Source organism: Talpa occidentalis, unplaced genomic scaffold (assembly GCF_014898055.3).
Source record: "Talpa occidentalis isolate TD23 unplaced genomic scaffold, MPIMG_talOcc4v2.1 talOcc4.4, whole genome shotgun sequence".
NCBI lineage: Eukaryota > Metazoa > Chordata > Mammalia > Eulipotyphla > Talpidae > Talpa > Talpa occidentalis.
The window spans coordinates 136804680-136824593 of NW_023604295.1; the positions used below are offsets into that span (position 1 = coordinate 136804680).

A 19914-nucleotide genomic window follows, 5' to 3' on the forward strand; every position below is an offset into this window, starting at 1 on the left:
TCTCCTCTGTCCGGTGTTTCAGTTAAAATGTAAAAGGTCGTATTTCGTTCACTACCTCGGCTACGTCCATAATATTTAATCCAATCAGAAGACAGAATCGTAGTAGGCTTGGAACCAAGCATTATCGATTACCTCTAAGTAAACATGGTCAACTCCCTTTGCAGGTGCAAGTATTGGCATTATGATGAAAACCTGCTCACGTCCAGCGTCGTCATCGTCTTCCACAACGAAGGATGGTCCACCCTCATGAGAACAGTCCACAGTGTAATTAAAAGGACGCCAAGGAAGTATTTAGCAGAAATTGTGTTAATTGATGATTTCAGTAATAAAGGTAATGGCTGTGAGATTGATGTTTTGTCTGTAATGCAGGTTAATTATGAGTGATGGCAACAATGTGATTTCAAAAGTCTTTACAAGTTAATAGCATCTACTGTTAGCATCGAGTACCAACAGATTGGCACCATGCCATGCGTTGTGTAGGAATTATTTTGTTTAGTCCTAACAATAATCCTTGCAGTGGATGTTGTTACCATCTCTGTTTTACACACGAGGTCAAGAGTTGTTAAGTAACTTGCCAACAGTCAGAGCTGGAAGTTAATAGCTGGGTCTAAATCTACAGGCTCATGCATCTGTAAATTTCTTTATCAGATGTCTGTGTTATTGTATATGTATTTTGAAAAAAAAATTTAGTCATAGAGTTAATTGATTGAAAGACTGAAAACATGCAATTATAGGTTTATTGCAATGCCCATTGTCAAAATGAAATTAATATATTTAATAGCCTATATTTTAACGATACAAATATTGAATGATACAAATATTGAATCTGACCAGAAACCATGGACTATTTTTCTTTATAATAGGAAGTATTTACTAAAGCTTGTTTTTTGCTGTATTTTGACGTGGGGTATTGCATAACAGGAAATTGTTTTAGTTTTATTCTTTTTAAGGAACCAGCTATTACAGCACTTAGGGAGATGTTGGTTAGTCTTGATACAACTTGACAAGGGAGAGATTGAGGGCTGATTTCCCAGAGAAGTGGGTTTTTAAGTGAGCATTTTTAAAAATCCATTATTGTGAGCTGAAAATTTCTTCTTAATGACATGAATATCAAAAGCTAGGTAGTGCCGCGCTCAGGCCCCAAATCAGCATACTAAATAAAAAATGCCGAAACCCAGATCTGGAGAGTTACTTATTTTTCTCTGATATTTGCCCAAAAAGCACATATCTTCTTGTGATCGAGTAGTCAGTTTTCAGAGGTTTCAATTCAGTTTTGGGACTAAGTTTTGCAGAGAATTTTTATGAACATGTAATGAAACCCCTGAATATGAGGTTTGAAGTGAAGATGGAACATGACAACACCATTCACAATGGCTTTATAATAGCTTCTCCCAAAGCTCAATTTGAAATCCTTGCAGTCTGGACAAACCTCTGCTGTTCTTACCATGACAAGCCCAGAATCTTGATCTGCACATACATCCGGCTGGGACAGAAATGAAAATACTGTCTAGTTCCTCTTGCCCTCCACTTTGTGCAGCTAATCATTTTTTTTCCTCAACTAATCATTTTTAATTGTACTAACTACATTGTAAAAAATGCATTTTAATTGCACTACAGAATGTATAATTTAAAGGTTTTTAATACTACTGAATACATTTAGCTTAGACAGCTCTTGTTTGAATTTTCTGTGAAGGCATGTTTTCACTAAAAACACTATTCCTATCTCAACATAAATATCTGAAAAAATTTTAAAGTGATTTTGTGTTGGTCCCGATATTTTACCTTAAAAAAAAATCTAAATCTGGGCTTCCCTGGTTAAGGCTCTGCGCTCCCACTGCTACAGCCTGAGTTAGATCCTCACCCACATGGCGCAGCAGATCTCTCCTGTCTCGCCCGCTGCTCCCCTCCGCAGCGGATTTCACTAGATCCACCTGTTCTGCTCCCTACTCTGTCTCTGGTGAATCCTCTCGCCTCCCGAATCTCTGGCCTACACCCAAGTTCATCTATGCAAAAATAAATAAAATCTTTTTTAAAAATTATTTTAAAAAATCTAAATCTACAAAAATGACTTTGAGAAACCCCATGGCTATGATTTTCTTGAATTTAAGGAGCTCTATGCTACCAATATAAGTAAAAGTTCAGCTTGGCCAAAGGAAAAGAGAACAATTTTGAACTTCAGGTTTTTGTCCATTTTTCTCTCAGATTTTGTTATCAATGCTTCTGTTGCAAATCTCTAATCAGTTTCTTGTAACATATTTCAAAAACAATTGCCCATAGAGCCTGCTCAGGTTACAGCATGCAGAGATGTTTATTGGGCTCCCCCTTAAGCAGAAGTACAGAAGGTCTTTACTTAAGTTTCCTGATTTCAAAACAACCTTAAGGTCTGAGTAAAATCAGCCCACCCAGGCTAAGCTGGCACAGGTGAAATGCCACCTGGCATTCTCAGCGATTTGAGCAACTAAGGGTTGTCCTGTCCCTCACACTAGGAGCTCTGAGCTGCACCCTGTAGAGGCCAACCCCCCACCCCCAGCTTCACAGCAGGACCCAGCCTTGCAGAACAGCCTGATCTTGGACTTTCTGCCAGGTTTGCAAAGGGAAAAGAGACATCAGGAAGCACATGGGCCCTTAACCCTTCAGCTAACAAGTCCCCACTTCACATCCGCCTCATCGCCTCATCGAGAGCATCCTCCAGTGAGAGGGTGAGAGTACTTTGAGCATTAACATAGCCCTCCCTTGCGCCATAATGACTTTAGGTTTAGGTAGATTGCATGTCCCCTCAGAAAAGCACCCAATGCAATTCAAAAGGGGCTTTTTAAAAAGCTTAGGGCTGTAGCAGGCTAAAAAAACAGCAAAGTGAGAGCTCTTTAAAAATTAAATTGAAGGAAAAATTACAAAGACTTTTCAGGGGGGGAGGATTATAATTCATCATGACAATTTTATTTATAATTCTCAATTGATGCCAAAATTGAAAAAAAAATTTCCTCTCAAATTTGAATACCCATGTGTGGGTGTTTTACTAATTATAAACCCCCTAAAACCGAATAAAGTATCGAGCGCACTGTCGACTTGCCTATTTAACCTCTAGCTCACCACTAATACAGCTCTTTGTGTGCAAGTTCTGTATCATGGGCCAAAATTTTAAACAATATAAAAATAAATTTTGTGTCCCCCCCAGAACGTCGTTAGGATCCAGGATCTAGTTGTGACTGTGATGAGCCAACTTCATGGGCTCGTCGTGTGACAAGCTTCTTCACAGCTGTGGGGCCAAGATGGATACGTTGACAAGTGTGTCTTGTTTTTATAGCATAAAATTTTCTCTACCCAATGCCAACATATGTTGCCTATATTTCATGGCGTATTTATAAATTATGACATATCTATAATAGATCTATCATTATTGTATCTGAGTAGTTATAAATTTATCAATACATAAACCCACATGCATACCCGTACACTCATTGATGCTTCCAGTATAGAGAAGTAAGATCTTTTGATTGTCAGTTGCAGGCTCAATAGGAACTGTTTTCATCATGACGAAAGATGGTACAGAAACAAATGTCAGTTTAAACCCTGGTGGATCCAATGAAGTCATATAAAGTCACAAATATTTTAAGAGCTACCTGTAGTCAGGGTATCTTCAGAAATCGTGAGTCACTGCTTCTACAAAAGCAAACAGAGTATTGTGCCTGAAAGCTTTGAGATATGAAGTGAACTTCACTAGCAGGTGAACTTCTAAAATTTTCATGGCCATTGGCATTATCACTTATTTGCTATTTAGAAAGATGTTTGATAATTCTCCGTCTACCCAGCTCCATCTGTCCGTGCAAAATTAATGACTGCCCAACATACCTGTTGCCTACCTGTTTTTTTTTTTTTTAGAAAAATAATAGTTTAATTGGTTTACATACATAAATACAATTTGTAATGTTGACTGAATTGTTCTTATTCACAGAACACTTAAAAGAAAAACTCGATGACTATATTAAGCAATGGAACGGCCTAGTGAAGGTATTTAGAAATGAAAGAAGAGAAGGTTTGATTCAAGCACGAAGTATCGGTGCCCAGAAAGCTAAACTTGGACAGGTAGGAAACATTCGATGACAAGAGTCGCCTTTTTGGACTTGGTAGCTAAAAGATCAAATACGTTGTAAAGTACCCTTTAGACTTTTATTTTTTAATTGAAATTAAAATGCTGGCTTAGGTAATGTATGTGTCCAAATTGACTGTGATGCTAATTTATATTGGCATCTAGCTTTAAATTGCATATGACGTGTGATGTACCACTTATGAGATGTATTCTTTCACCCTGCCTCTTTCTTTTAAGGTGTTGATATACCTCGATGCCCACTGTGAGGTGGCAGTTAACTGGTATGCACCACTTGTAGCTCCCATATCTAAGGACAGGTAACATTATCTTGCTTTTTTTCCTTTTCATGGTAGAAAAGTAAACCTTGCCCTAGAAGAACAAATACTATTCTCATTCTTCTGGATTCCAGTGCACCGAGTGTGTTGTTTGTGTTACTGCTAGTTGCTTCTGGAGTACAGCTAGGCTGATCCCCTGAGCTGATTCAGATGTGGCCCTTCAGGCACTTGGGATAAGCCTAGGTCATCTCACTTAACAACTCAACTGTGGTTGAATGTTGAAGAGATTTCCTCTAGTCCCAAAAGCTTTCCCTAAGAGTAATACTAACTGCTTCTTCTAAACTGTAGTAACAGTTCTAAAGGCTTGAAGGATTGTGCTTCGAAATTATACCTATTGGCTTTTTTTACACCTGTTTTAATTATTACGTTATATGGTAATTACCAGCCATTACTTGTGACAAGCCTTTGGGTTCCTCCAGAAACTCCAAAGTTTAGACAGACAGCCGTTCCGTGGAAATATGGCCGTCATCATTCCATTTACAGAAATGTGAGAAACCTTGGAAGGCAGTGTCAATCTCTTGGTTCTAAAAATCCTTCCCTGCTTTTAGCTTAGAATTCTGACTCTTTCAGAGCCCAGGAAAATAAGACATGTCCTGTGGCTAATGGCATGAGTCCAAGGAAGAGCTTTGAGGGTATAATCGTCAGAGGGTTTCAGATGAAGGGCTCTTATAAACCTTTGTAATGTACTCTCTGATTTAATCCTCATAGCAACCCTGCAAGATAGATATTCTCAGCACCATTGTACTAAGAGGACACCAAGGCTGAGAGGGATTAATCTGCTCCAACCTGACAGCTAAGAAACTATCACGCCGAGATCTCTCTGGGGCATTTTACTCTACGCCATTTATTTAGAAATCTGAGAAGCATGAGAAGTGAGCAAAGATAAGGGCCCTTCACCTCTCCCTGTGAAAACTATAGCAGTCCTCTTGGTGTCCAGGAAGTGGGGACTCTGGGGTGCTGTGCAATTCCAGGGAGCCCCACATCACCCTGCATTGACCAGGCGGCGTCCACAGGCCAGAGGGAATAAAGCACTTCTCTTGAGTCCAGTTCCCCATAGAGAAAGCCTCAGCCCGGCAGGTTTCCCCTTCTCCCTGGTTTCTGAACATCTAAAAAGTGCCTTCACGTGGCTATGAAAGGCTATCATCTCCATTCTAGGAAGTGTGGTTTAAAATCCTTTCCGGTAAGATGAGCCCTGAAGCAAGCAGGCACCAGATTGCCTTGGTGATGATGACCACACATCTAGCGCACAGCACTAGCGTCCTCATGAAAGGCAAATCAAAAGACTGTTTGGGCTCCAAATTGTCACGCCATGATGTAAGCTCTCCAAGTTTTGGGGAGTTACCTTTCTTGTTTTCTTTTGAAGCAGGAATACAATACAGTGGGTCTTTTTTTTTTTTTTTTCAACAAAAGCTGTTTTTTTGCAATAAAAGGCTTAGGGAAAAAAAAACCAAGTAAAAGTACAGAAACAGATTTTCATATTAACTGCTGCCAACAGAATAGAAAACAACAAAGGGGGTGGGAGACTGCTAAGAATGTAGCAGTGATTAAGTTTTTATCTTTCTACACACACGCACACACGTACACACATACACTCATTCATCTTTTAGTGGATGGTTTAGGAGGGAAAATCTTGTCAATAATGCAGAATTACCAAGAGAAAGTTGCCATTGAACCAAAGTGAAAATGAGCAAACACTGTTAAGTTCAAGAGCCCGGCTCTCGGTCCTGACATTTGTCTGTCAACTGAGGGAAAAGTCTCCTGTGTCCTGGCATCAACCAGTGCAGATTCTTCAACTTGTAGAGAATGTTCATTTGCTTCTGTTTCTCACTAGATATTTAAGTGCCCTCGTGAAAAAAATACACACACACAAAAAAAACCAGGAAACCAAATCAACACCACAAAGAGACCATCTCGTTCGGCATGCTCGACTAGTCAGTGTTGGGTTCTTAAATGCTTTTTCATTTTCTGTAAATGTTTCAGAACTACATGTACTGTGCCTCTAATAGATTACATAGACGGGAATGATTATTCCATTGAGCCTCAGCAAGGTGGGGATGAAGATGGCTTTGCCAGAGGGGCCTGGGACTGGAGTTTGCTATGGAAGCGTATTCCGCTAAGCCACAAGGAAAAGGCCAAAAGAAAACATAAAACTGAACCTTATCGGTAAAGATTACGACTTTATTTTCTTACCTTGAATGTTGATCTAAGTACTTTTTTTTTCCTTCCCCATGTGCTCATATAAATGTGTGGGTCCATACATCCCCTTCATTTCATCTTTGCTGCCGTCATCAACACAATACAGAACCATTTGCACTGTGCCGATTATAGATGTCATAAACGGCAACACATATGAAATTGTACCCCAAGGGGGTGGTGACGAAGATGGGTATGCCCGAGGAGCATGGGATTGGAGTATGCTCTGGAAACGGGTGCCTCTGACCCCTCGAGAGAAGAAAATGAGAAAGACAAAATCTGAGCCATATCGGTAATCACTAAATCACTTACCTGTTTTTCTTTCCTCTGGTTGCGGCTATTAACCTATTAACCTCTCGTCAGGCTACAAAATCTGTTATTAAAACTCTACGCGCTGTCTCAGAATCCAGAAGGGCTCCTCTCCTTGAACCGCAGTCCCGTGTCACTAAAGAACAGGATTCATCCCAAAATACGTGCCCTTAGGTGTCGTGGTGTCACACACCTGGACGTGCCACTGAGGTCACTCCTGCACCCCATCCAGGGGTCACCTGGGAGACTCGGTCATGTGGTGCGGGACTGGGCTTCGGAGATTTGAACCCACGTTTGCATCTTTGTCATTTCTTTCCCCCTAAACACAGGCTCCATTTGGGGAAGAGGAGTGTTCTCTGGTGTTAGTTTCAAATACCAAAAAAAAAAAAAAAAAAAAAAGAAAATCTTTGTCATCCTGTCCTAGTAGACTAGACATTAAATGTCATCCTTTTGATGATAATGGCATTCTGTAATTTTAAAATGCTGCAGTGTCTTACAGTCCAAGCTTCATTCCACTTTGATGCCTCCAGTCTATTGTTGACAATGAAAAGCAAGAGATTTTTTGTGTTTTCTTTTGTTTTATATGCTAGCTCTTAAGCATTGCTTTTGTACCTGTTAAGTCTGCTGAATCAAAGTACATGACTCGGGAAATGTACAGATTCCTTTACTTCATTCTCAGAAGAGGGTTTGATTAAAAGGAAATTTTACTCCACAATCAGCTTTTGGCCCTTCTTGTGGCATTTCAAATAGAACAATATAGGCTACTCTTATTCTCTTGGTCTTTTAATTGGGACATTTTATTGTCTTTCAAAAGAGTGACCCCAAGTGAAATATTTGCTCAAATGATTAGTGTAGCTGTCTAAATGTTTCTGATTTTATTTTTCTGATCTTCCGGTTTTGCTTTTTGACTCTCCCCTGTGAAACTTGATAATGTTAGAACCTGTTTGGGGAAGGTATTTCTGCTCGCAGCTTAATATTGGGGGAGACTGGATATGTCACGACATCAAGATACTGAAGAGCAAACGTAAAGAAATTATAAAACTTTAAGCCTTACTTGATATTTTCCAAATTTTCCCTTTGGAATTCTTTTTCAAAATAGTCCAGGAATCTACTATGTTCACTTAACCTGACTAACAAATATTTCTGGAGAAAGAAATAAAATGTAATCATTTGTATTTCTGCCAGTTCTATAGACTAGTAAAGAGATCTTTTTTTAATGAGCTAGAATTGTTTAAGGAAAGTCTCCCTTTAAATAATTCACTGGTTTTCATATTAAGATGCATTTTCAAATATAATTGAAGTGAGGGAAATGGGAATATATTTAAAGGTCAAAATAGAACAATTTCAAGCGACACTTAAGTGAATGTGACATGAAACTATAGCCCGAAATGAAACCATGCTGTTTTAGCGAATTAGGCAGAATAGGAAAGAAAGCCATGCAAAATGACTTTTCCCTGATGTGATTTTCCTTTAATATTGAAAATACTACTTGATTCATAATTTATCCACTCAACAAATATTTAACAAGTGTTACTATGTGCCATGCACTATTTCCTGGGGATAAGTTTTAAAACGATATGTTCCCTGATGACACTTAAGATATAGGAGATTAGACAAATTAAACAGGTAACTACACAGGTTAATCCTAGAACAGCAACTGTGAGATGCGGTAGGAAGAAAAGTTGCAGGGAATTCAGAGCTTATGACAAGGAGGGCTGGGGCAGCCTCCCCGACTAAGTGTCCCTGAAGCGGGCGTCTGAAGTGAAGGGTCAGCCCTGAGGAGGAGCAGGGAGAATATTTCCCAGCAGGAATCGTGTGAGGAAGGGCCTGAGACAGGAGTTTGGCATCTTTGAGGCCCCAGCAGAGCCAGGAAGAACTCGGGATGAGGGAGCCAGCTGAGCACCCCCAGTCTGCTCTGCCGCAGCGTGAGTAAACTGGAAAGGCGGCAGAAGAGAATAAAGAACATGAGCTGGAGAGTTACTCAGCTGGCTGTGCAGCGAGTAGTAGCTTGGTCTAGGATGATGCCAGTGAAATTGAAAAGAAGCAGACAGATTCAAGATAAATTTTCAATAGGAGTTAGTGATAGATTGAATGCCAGGAATGAGGAAGTGGATATTCTATCTCATAGAGGAATCTACGTAAGGGGTCTTGGTGTATTAATAATTAATTGGTGTGGGGCAGAGAGCAGGATGAAAATCATTACCCTGTCACCTCTCCTTGTGATGGGAGTCGCTTGTCCCTAAAAAGTCCCCAGCTCGCCTGCCAGTCAAGAAGCCCACGGATCAGCCTTTTGCATTTCTGCCTCCTGGCACAGTAAATAGCGATGTCAGATTCTCCTGTGCTGTTCTGTGCTACATTTGCAAACTCTGAATGAACTGTGGCTGTTCTGCGATGATTTACACCCTTATTTGGCAAGCCCCTGAGCTATAAAATTAAAAAATGACAGACTACTTCCATGGTGTATGGTTTCACTCATCCCAGAATGACTCATAAATCATTACAGGAGCAGTTAGCAGACCACGACTGTACAGCTCAGTATTTTTAGGAGTGCAAGAGAAAATTCTATTTTAACACGAAAGGCCTAATTTCTAAATCAGCAAAGGGACTAGGGCGCCCTCTACTGACCCCATGATCTAGTGCTCTGATTTGTAGTGAGCTCCATGGATGGTTTTCAGTGAGAAACTGCAGTAATTCTATTAAAGAATTATGAGCACATTGTGGTTTTTTTTTTTTTTTTTTTTGAAGGCTTTATACTTTCTTCATGTTTGGCCATCAGTTTTGTCTCTTCTCCACATTGTTTAGACTGTCTTCCCAAAGGGCTTGTCTGTCGGTGGTGGCCAACGGGGGCTCATCTTTGATACTGACCCAGTTTTCTCTCGCTCAGGTCCCCAGCCATGGCCGGCGGGTTATTTGCCATCGAGCGAGACTTCTTCTTTGAACTGGGTCTCTATGATCCAGGTCTCCAGATTTGGGGTGGTGAAAACTTTGAGATCTCGTACAAGGTAACATTTCATTTAAGCAAATGTTTTCTGAGGCATTGCTGGCTTTCATTATTTTCAGAGAAGGCCGGTTTCTCTGGGGGGAGAGAAACTGATGCATTTTTCAAAACTAACAAAAATGTATATACCTTTTGGGGAAATAAGACAAAATGCAAGCTTCAGCTTACTACATGTTTATGTGGCTCGGCTCAGAAACTGAGGTCAGCTGCTTCAGAAATGAAGATGCCTCCTGCTCCCCAACCACCCCCCCAACCACCCCCCCAACCCCCAGCTCCCCATCACCTGTACCAGTGATGCGGGACAAAGGGAGCCCAGCGGTGCCTCTGCCTTCTGATGGGGGCCCCTCCCGCAACACCCCGGCCCTCCTTTCCTGAGAGAGAGAATGCACCACAGTGTGGGGCAGACAGATGCTCATCGCTTTTGTGGTGAACGCCCCATGCTGGGCGCTGCAGGGACAAAGGAGTTGAGGGGGGCGGGGGACACCCATGGAGGTCGGCGGGGTGGGGGGGAGCCGGGGCAAGGAAGCCACTTAGAGATCGCCCCGGGGATCCCCAGCGGGAGGGACACCAGCGACGGGGTGACGAAGGGTGAGAGGACGGTGCGTCTGTGGGACTCGGGGTGTCGCCTCAGGGCTAGTGGCGCAGAGTTGCTCAGCGCCCCGTTATTACACCTGGAAACCAGCCAGCTGGGCTCCGAGTAGTTTTTGTCTATGACCCCTGTGGGCACTGTATCTTATTTAGATTTTTTTTTTTTTTAAGTAGCTTTTCTTGGTTTCTTTTCTTTTTTTTTTTTTTTAAGATTTATTTATTTATACAAGAACCAGGGTACAGGCCAGGGTGAGAGGATTCACCAGAGACAGAGCAGGAGAGGTCTGCCGCGCCATGTGGGTACCTCCCTGGCCGGCCGGGACCGAACCCGTGCTGCAGAGGCTGTGGACAGCTTCACAGTGCGGCGCTCAACCCGCTGCGCCACCGGGGAGGCCCTTATTTAGATTTTAGATTGACATTTACAAGGCAGATTCTGGGCCATAACCTGCTCTGGCGTCTGAGAGCCCTGGGTCTCTCCCGGCAGATCTGGCAGTGCGGCGGCAAGCTCCTGTTCGTGCCCTGCTCGCGCGTCGGGCACATCTACCGCCTGGAGGGCTGGCAAGGGAACCCGCCCCCCGTTTATGTCGGGTCATCCCCAACTCTGAAGGTGAGTCCTTTGGGTTGAAAGGCGGGGGGAATGGGCTCACTGAAGGAGGGCGCCTCTGACGCCTCACTTGCCCGAGAGACAGCCTGTTGTCTCAGAGTATTCACTGCACCCCATTCGGATTAAGAGCCCCATGTGGGATATTCTCCATGAAGACACCTCAAATAAATGTCAAAGACGGACTCAGCAGGAAAGCAGCTGAAAGGAGAAGACTACCTTCTGTTTTCACACGTGAATGAAATTTGATTTTCGTTCGATCTTTAAAAATAGACCATGTTAGGAATCTCTGTAGTAAATAGGATCAAATTTTGAGCAGTTTTGAACAGTGCTTGCAGAAGGTTAATATCTTTTTGTCCCTCAAATCAGGGATGCTTCACCCCAGAGCTCAGTGCCCCCTGCTGGGAGCAGGCAGTCCTCTGCCCTTGAAGAGCCACTTGGACGTTTCTTTGACTTGCGTTGCCTTCATAACTCTTAGGAGCACGTGACTCTGAGGCCCTTCATTTTCTGGAGCCCTTCACCAAGTCAAAAGCAGAAGGAAGCATGTTACTAGCTGCAGGTGCACCTTGGGACCGCTCCCGAAAGGGGAATAGATAAAGAAGCAGAGACAGCGAGGCTTGAAGAACCAACACAGCTTTCCCCCGGGGCACAGCAGTTAGAGATGGCCAAAGGAACCCCTCACCACAACAGGGGCTGGGATTAAATATGCACCCGAAGACAGAGACCGCCCCGGATTTGCAGTGGGCCTGGCTGCCCTTGCAGGAAAAGACCTGCCTGGGGGTGGGGCCCACATCGCAAAGGATTCATGCAAAGTCAGTTTGATTCAAGGACATGCATGCTGCACGGGGAAGAGACAAGAGGGGAATTCTTAGTCAAAGTTAACTGTAGATCTTGTCAAAAATACCCTATAACTGTGACGCAGAGTACACAGAGTCCCAGCACTCTACTCCAGTGTCAGCCTTGTCCACCTCAGCCACCGGTGCGCCAGGGCCCACGTCTGTGTTTCTGTACCGTTTGTCCTTGCTGGACTTCTGGCCTTGATTGCTAGTTGCCTTCTAGAAGTATCCTCAGCCACATCCCTCAGATATGTCAAGCTCAGTGCAGTCAAGTTGAACTTATTAGCATCTCCTCAAAAGTGATTCCTTTCCCTGTGTTCTGTTTGCCCACGAATGGGATTTAGGGGGCATGTTAGGCTGGTTCAGCTCCCACCCCTCCCACCTTGCCGGTCCTGACCGTCCTGCTTAAATCCGCTCCATTCTGCACCCTGCCACAGGGCCTAGACCTGTCCTGTGGATGTTTTATCTCCTGTGAGGCTCTCTGCCTTCAGATTCAGCCCCTTCAGTCCACCTCCCCACCAGCCTTGTCCCCTGAAAGTGAAATCTGCTGTTACCTGCTTAACACCCTTTGATGACTCCTCTGGAAAGGATAAAACACAAAGTCCTTAAAGAGACTCATGGTAGCTAATACATTTTGAGTGTTTTCTGTATACCAGACACAGACCTAAGTGCTTCTCAGAGATCAGCCTCCTGATCTGCACAACACACTGTCATGTGTGAGTCCCATCGTAATTGAGTCTCATCTCAAGATGAGGAACCTGAGGCAAGTTTCCTCTGGGCGAACCCTGCATTCCTCATGGAGAACCGCTTGCAGGACACAATTTGTCTCTCACCCTGCCCGCTTGTCTTTGCTGTGGACACAGCCCCCCGACTGGCCAGCCCTGTGGCTGAGCTGCCCAGCACTCTTCCAAGGTGCCCCTTGGCCCTCCCCACCTAATTCCATCACCCCGATCACCCCCGTGCGCTTGTGTATGTACGAGCTGAGAAGTTAGGTTTTTGTCAGTTATCACAGTGTCACCTTTTTTATTGTTCTTTAGTTGCTTTTCCTTAAAATACACCAACTGGGGGAAATACCCAGTTAATTTGAGGTTATAATAAAATGGATCTGTGATATTTCTAACAAGATCAACAAGAACGGGTTTGATTAAATGCAGCTGTTGTTTTTCACGATGGTTTCTGAAGTGAGATTTTTCCCTGCACACCCTAGGAATGTGGTTCTAGTGGAGAGACTGTCCTGGGAAGAGGAGCACGGTCAGCCAGCCTCTCCTAGGCCCCTCTCCGGGCTTCCGTGTCTGCCTCTGAAAGCAGAAGAGAATATATTGTCTTAGCGCATCTGATCTTGCAGCTCAGGGTAGTCAGTTTGTGCATCCGTCTCTTGTTAGTCCTCTGTCCTCGGGAATCAACATATTAGAGACATTTGCTCACTTGCATTTGTTTAATTAAATGTCAGGCCCGCTGACGTGAGCTTGTTGTATGTCGGTCATGTTTCGTGTGTCTAAAATAGGCTGTTCATGACTTCACAGATATTTTTATTTTTCATAGTGATATTCATGTTCTCTGTTTGCAGAATTATGTCCGAGTTGTAGAGGTCTGGTGGGATGAATATAAAGACTACTTCTATGCTAGCCGGCCTGAATCCAAGGCCCTAGCATATGGGGATATATCTGAGCTGAAAAAATTTCGAGAAGATCATAACTGCAAAAGTTTCAAATGGTTCATGGAAGAAATCGCTTATGACATCACCTCACACTACCCTCTGCCACCCAAAAATGTGGAATGGGGAGAGGTAAGTATCAGCCGACATTCTGGTCTCAAAGCGTGTGTGTGTGTGTGTGTGTGTGTGTGTGTGTGTGTGTGTGTGTGTGTGTGTGTGTGTGTGGAGCCCGAGTTCGGGGAAGGGCAGAGAGAAATGAGAAGAGAGAGTGAACGAAGGAGAAGAAATCTCGGGCAAAGGTTTGGGTAACAACTGTGTGGCCCCCTCCCCCACCCTTCCGCCTGGACCACTGACCACCTGCTCCCGCTCTCTGGGGCTCTGGGCCCTCGATGATTGGGAGAGATGGAGTGACAGCACCCCGGAGAGAGCACAAGGAGCCCAGATCCTTCCCTAGGGGGCGCCAGCGTCCAGCGTTTGGGCGTCGGAGGCCGCTTAGATGCTCGGTGCTCCTGTGTTAACAGTGTCCCCTGCACCCCTGTTCACTCTGTGTTCCACTAGGGCAATCGGGTTGCACTCCCAACAGGCCATAAGCCCCAGGGCGTCTTTTCACCTCCCCTCCCTCAGTCCAGTGCAGAATCTCTTGGTCGTCTTCTCCCGTCTCGTGGCCTGGAAACCACCCGAGTGCTGACAACTCTGGAATGTCTATCTTCAACCCACATCTCTCTCCCAGAGTCCAGACAGGTGCATCCCCCTGCTCACTGCACGTCTCCACTTCAGCCCCCGCAGGCACTGTGGACTCCACGTAGCCAACGTTGAGCTCCCCCCACGCCAACCTGCCTTTGCCCTTGACCCAGACCAAACCGTTGGTGCCATCTCTGACTCCTCCCTTCTCTCACACTGCACGTCCCGTTCTAGAATCGAGCCTTCCTACTGTGTGGGCTAAGCCGCCACATCTCTCGTGAGCCTGGCGTTCCCTCCTGCAGCCTGTTTTCAACCCAGGAGGCGGCCAGAGTAGCTTTTCACGATGTGAGTGGGGGCCACATCAGTCTCCCGGGGGCAGTGCTAAGTGTAGACATCCCAGCCGGTGGCTGACCACTGCAGGCAGGAACGTTATCCTGTTCGGTTTTCATTCATATGAATGATCTTCAACCTGAAATTGTGCAAATGGTATCTTTTTATTATTTTCATCTGTGCTATTTTATCAAAACCTGTAGGCCAGTGCCCTCAGTTGGGATGAGTCGAATCCAGTGTTGACTTCAAGAGGATACACGATTAAAGCCATGGCTGTGGCAGTGACCTGCCGTCACACGTGTCCAGATTTCCACTCTGCACGGCCATATTTAACATGAAACTCTTTCACTCTGATGCTAGAATTTATTAAAAATGAATCTTGCCTGCTTTTTTTGTGCCTTGTTTTAGATCAGAGGCTATGAAACTGCTTACTGCATCGATAGCATGGGGAGAACCAACGGAGGCTTTGTGGAGCTCGGGCCCTGTCACAGGATGGGAGGGAACCAGGTGAGCAGCCAGTCTTCCGTGCTGGGCTCAGCCGCCTCGAGCCTCTGAGCTGGGCTCAGACCGCTCGGCTTGGTCTGACTTTTATTTATTTATTTTTTTTTTAAGATTTCTTTCTTTATGCACACAAGAGCTGGGATACAGGCCAGCGATGCGGGGGGTGAGAGGATCCACCAGAGACAGAGTGGGGAATAGAACAGGCAGACTGACTGAAATACACTGCTGAGGGGAACAGCAGGCGAGCCAGGAGAGGTCTGCTGTGCCATGTGGGTTGCTCCCTGGCTGGCCGTGGATCGAACTCATGCTGCAGAGGCTGCAGACAGCTTCACAGTGTGGTGCTTAACCCCTTGTGCCACCAAGGAAGACCCTTGGTCTGGCTTTTAATTGGTAATTTTGTTCATTTTGATAAAGTAAGAAGTTGACAATGAGAAAACATGTACTTAAATGAGGCGATAACAGTACTGGTTTTCTCATAAGTATTCTGAATCTATAATTTATGTCTAACATTAAGAGATTAGTATATTCTGACAATTTTACCTGAGAGTATTGTGGAACATTTAAGGTTTTCTCCTCAATAAACTGGGACATTAGTGAAATATACTTCACTAATAGATTTTCTTCCACATGTATCTTTCTTATCTCTAATATAGATTGTGGAGCGTTATTGGGTCACTTTCTCACGTTATTGGTACCTAATACGCATTGATGACCCATTCTAGAGGATACAGAACATAGCCGTTTGGGTGTTCATAGAACTCTTCATTAACTTCAAAATGATTATAATTCCTGTCTTTGGACTTAAAGTTCTGAACATGCCGAAAACTTATAGACATATAAGGTAGTCACTGAGTTTAATTACAGGAGTTAAGTTTCGTTGGTTTTTTTTTTTTTTCCTTAATGCAGATGAACAGAGTAAAAGTATTGTTATTTTCTTATTTCTTTTCTTTTTAATAGCTTTTCCGAATCAACGAAGCTAATCAGCTCATGCAGTACGACCAGTGTCTGACAAAGGGTTCTGATGGATCCAAAGTCATGATCACACACTGTAATCTAAATGAGTTTAAGGAATGGCAGTACTTCAAGGTATTCTGTATTACAACTGCTGAAGTAATATTACGTGCTCTTTCTTTGCAATGACACCTACCATGTGGAATTTAGATATCTAAGTCTTAAAACCTGTATTCAAACTGACCTGCACTTCCCGCTCACTAAGTCCTTTGTTTTCCCGAGCGCTGAGGGACTCCTTGGCCCATAGGAAGTATCACTTTCACTCCCTGACAAAATACTGTCTTGTCAGGTCACAAGGTGCATCAGTGCCCACTGCTCATTTCAGTGACACAGGAAAATCCATGAGGCGGTCATCAGCTTTGTTCTGATATCAAAATACTATTTTCTTTAAATCTATGAGTCATTCATTAAAGATATGTACATGTGTATGTACTTGTGGGTCTACATCATGAAAGATATTGCATGTATATTTCCTATTGTCCAGCAGGTGGCGCTAGAGGCAAACACATAGCACTGGAACGCCAGGTATTCCCAGCAGCAGGTTATTAAGACCAAGCAGGATCAGTGTTGCCTGTGCTGGCCTGAAGGGCGTATTTAGTTACTCACTTGACACTGCAGGTGGTGGTTGTTGTTGTTGTTGTTGTTTTTAATTCTCAGCTGTGAGTATTCAAAGTTCTATGCTAGATTGAGGTGCTAGATTGAGGATTCTAACAGATTAATCTATTTATGTGTAATTTTTAAAGTCCAGACCTGGCTAAAATAAATCAATTTATTATGGAACTCCTAGTTGGGCAAGCTGCCCCGTGCTGAAAGCCCTGGTCGCCCTCAGCTTCACTTGCCGCTGTGATCCTCGTTCTCCTGCCTCCCTCAACAAGCACGTGTTTGCTCTGAGCAGCGGATACTAGGCCCAGCTGAATATTCCCTGTTCTCATCACTCATGGTTCTTTACTCTGAAGGGGGAAGTATGTGCTAGTTGCTGATTTTTTTTTCTTATAATAATTTAAGAAGGAGCTTAACATAAACCCTGAAGAACAGAGGTTTTATTTCAACACCAACAAAAAGATGAGTAATAGTAATAAATCATAGGGTCAGTGAGAACAATAGTAAACATCATCTGCCCAGGATGCAGTGCAGGGATGGATGATTACATGGAAGTTTCTGTCCTCCTTACACAGTCTCATCCCTGAACATGCCTTCAGTTTCACTCTCCTCATCCGGGCCCCTGCCCTCTCAGCCTTCCGGCCCCTTCTGGTGTGGACTTTAAAGATTATGCATAAAGAAAACTCCAGAATCTATCATCAAGTATAGATAAGAAAATGGAATATATGTATTGTAGATATTCTGAAGGACACAACACTTCGTAGACATTTGTGTACCCAACGTTACTAAATATTTTCTGTGAGGGGCCCTGTGAGGTGGTAGACTTGGGGAAAAAAATAGTTTAATGTAAAGGCAGGACTGGACACGGTGCAGGTTTTCTGATCTAGCAGACCGGGTAAAGGAGGAGTCAGAGTCCTCAGTGGTTTTTTGCAGGTCTTTTGTTGGGATTTAACGGGTACACGGCAGGCAGTGGGGCTGGGAGGCTGGCAGGCCTGCCAGCAGGTCTTCACTCTGGGCTCCCCGGCCATCTCTCGGCTTCTGCTTCTCTTGCTTCTCTCTCGGCTTCTCTTTTAGCTTCTCCTCGCGTCCCCATGACGCTGCCCTTAGAAGCACAGTCTCAGCCCAGGTGAATCCCATCTACCTATGCCCACACCCCACTCCAGGTGCCTGCCATCAGGCATGCATTCAGGACCACAAGGATCCATCATCTATCCTGATGGCGGGAGGGCAGAAAAGCCTGACATTTTTCCTTACCCTACACTAAAGCACATCCTACTATTATGGCAAAGGAAAGAAATGCAAAATCAAAAATAAACAAATTGCTCTCCAGCAACAAAAGAAACTCATGAGAGAAATTATTCCCCATTAAGTTACATAAAAGAAGTAAGGACGCACCGGCCTCGGAAAGCTTTTCATGAGGATAAATCAGAAAACAGGGTGAACAAGACCATGGTATAAAAGTGTGTAGAAAATTATAGGAATCACTGGTACTTTGGCAGCCATAAGTCGTACTCCCCATGGAAGAACATTCACCTTCACTTTCTGCATTTTGGAGAAGCGCTGATGTGATTGAGGAATGCAGCAAGAGGGAATAGCGGATTCGTTTAGGGGAAGAATTCTGGTAACACTGTGGAAATGGACTGAGATGCAAGGACATCAGCTCAACCTGAAAATCTGTTCTCAAACTTTCAGCCTCCAGGTTCCCTTTAAACTCTTAAATGTCAGAGACTCCCCCTGGACAGATTTTGGTTTTTTCCTGAATTGGCAATTAAATCTGAGAAATCTTCTAATTATTTACGTATTAATTCATGTAAAAAAAATAATAACCCTATTCCATGTTAATATAAGTAAAATTTTTTATTGCTACTTATATTAAAATGAAAAGAATCTCATTTTATAGCTTTGCAAATCACCTTAATGACTGGTTTAATAGAAGGCAGCTGGTTTCTTATCCCACTCAGCACTCATTTTGATGCAGTGTGTTGTTTTAGTAGAAGTATATGAGGGGAAAAAAATTCAGCCTCCCATAAATATGCAGTTAAAAAAGAGAGGCTGGTTTTAATAGCCTTTTCAGATAACAGTGGCAGTTCTTTGATGCTACACCAGAACTCGAAAAGTAGTCCTTTCTTAAGATTTGCAATGTAGAACTGAGGCCCTATCAGCAAACATTTCGTCCTTTGGTCCACTAAAATCCATTGGTCTGCCTTACCCTGTGGAGATCTTTTACCCATGTGAGCTCTGGTAACATTATTATTGTTTCTTTGGAAAACACTGACTCACTGAGTTATATAGGTCTTTTACATATTTCATTCACAGTACCAAAAAATCCACAAATACAACCACTGATTTCATCAGAAAAGTCTTTCAATATTGTGAAACTATGAAGTTCCTGGTGATGGCTACAAATTTCCCAAAACTTTTAATTTTTCCATAAAAACACAAATTTTACCAATGGTAACAAATACTGTCAGATCCGTGGTGGTGGTTTTTTTTTTTTTGTTTTTTTGGGTTTTTTGGGGTTTTTTCTTCAAGTGACATGCTCACCTCATTTTCAAGCAGATGCATTCCCCAGTCTCAGGCTTGGATAATCACAGTTTGTCTCTGAGTCGTCCTTTCAAGTCAAAGTGGGAACCATGAAAAAGAGTAACTCTTTCAACTCTCAAGTTAAACAACCAGACCTGCTTTCCCTGAATAACGGAGACTTCCCTGGGCAGATTATTCACTGTGCGGAAGAGCTTTGGGGTTGCCTTCCAGTTCATCTCGTAGAGTATTTTTTAAAAGTTTGCTGAAGCATCATGATTCAGTACAATTAATGCATTTTACTGCTTCATCAAGGACATGCTTCGTTGACACTGGTATTTCCTTTTTCTACCAAAGAAGGAGACTATTAGCTCAGCTTTATGTCACCATTTGAGTTAGGCTGAGCCCCCTGCTCGTTTGCCCTTCGTTGCTTTGACACCAACAGTGTTCGTGTCGGGGCACAGTGAAAAGGGCAAGTGGGGTCTTTGGATTATTAGGAAAATAGCCCTGATCTTATGGGTCCCATCTCAGGCATTCTGAGGACCACATTTTGAGAAGCCCTGAGCTCTGCTGGAGAAAACTACACCCGCTGATGAGGGCTGTGCCCGCAGGCACGGGAAAGAACACACAGCAGAGACCTGCAAATACCAGCCCTGGGTGGCTACAACAG

General features: G+C 43.6%; 1 protein-coding gene across 3 annotated transcripts in view; it reads left to right on the forward strand.

Moving 5' to 3' along the window:
- The window catches only part of GALNT7 (polypeptide N-acetylgalactosaminyltransferase 7), a 104805-nt gene that overhangs the window by 84428 nt on the left and 463 nt on the right, over positions 1–19914 (forward strand). For 2 of the 3 annotated variants that reach the window (XM_037526442.1, XM_054701044.1), the window contains exons 3-11: positions 165–331; positions 3953–4083; positions 4325–4404; positions 6725–6907; positions 9809–9926; positions 10995–11117; positions 13515–13733; positions 15021–15119; positions 16071–16199. In XM_037526442.1, the coding sequence (XP_037382339.1) occupies positions 165–331; positions 3953–4083; positions 4325–4404; positions 6725–6907; positions 9809–9926; positions 10995–11117; positions 13515–13733; positions 15021–15119; positions 16071–16199 (1249 nt within the window). Of the gene's footprint in view, positions 1–164; positions 332–3952; positions 4084–4324; positions 4405–6402; positions 6586–6724; positions 6908–9808; positions 9927–10994; positions 11118–13514; positions 13734–15020; positions 15120–16070; positions 16200–19914 lie in introns of all 3 variants that reach the window. The other variant, XM_037526441.2, reaches the window with a different exon arrangement.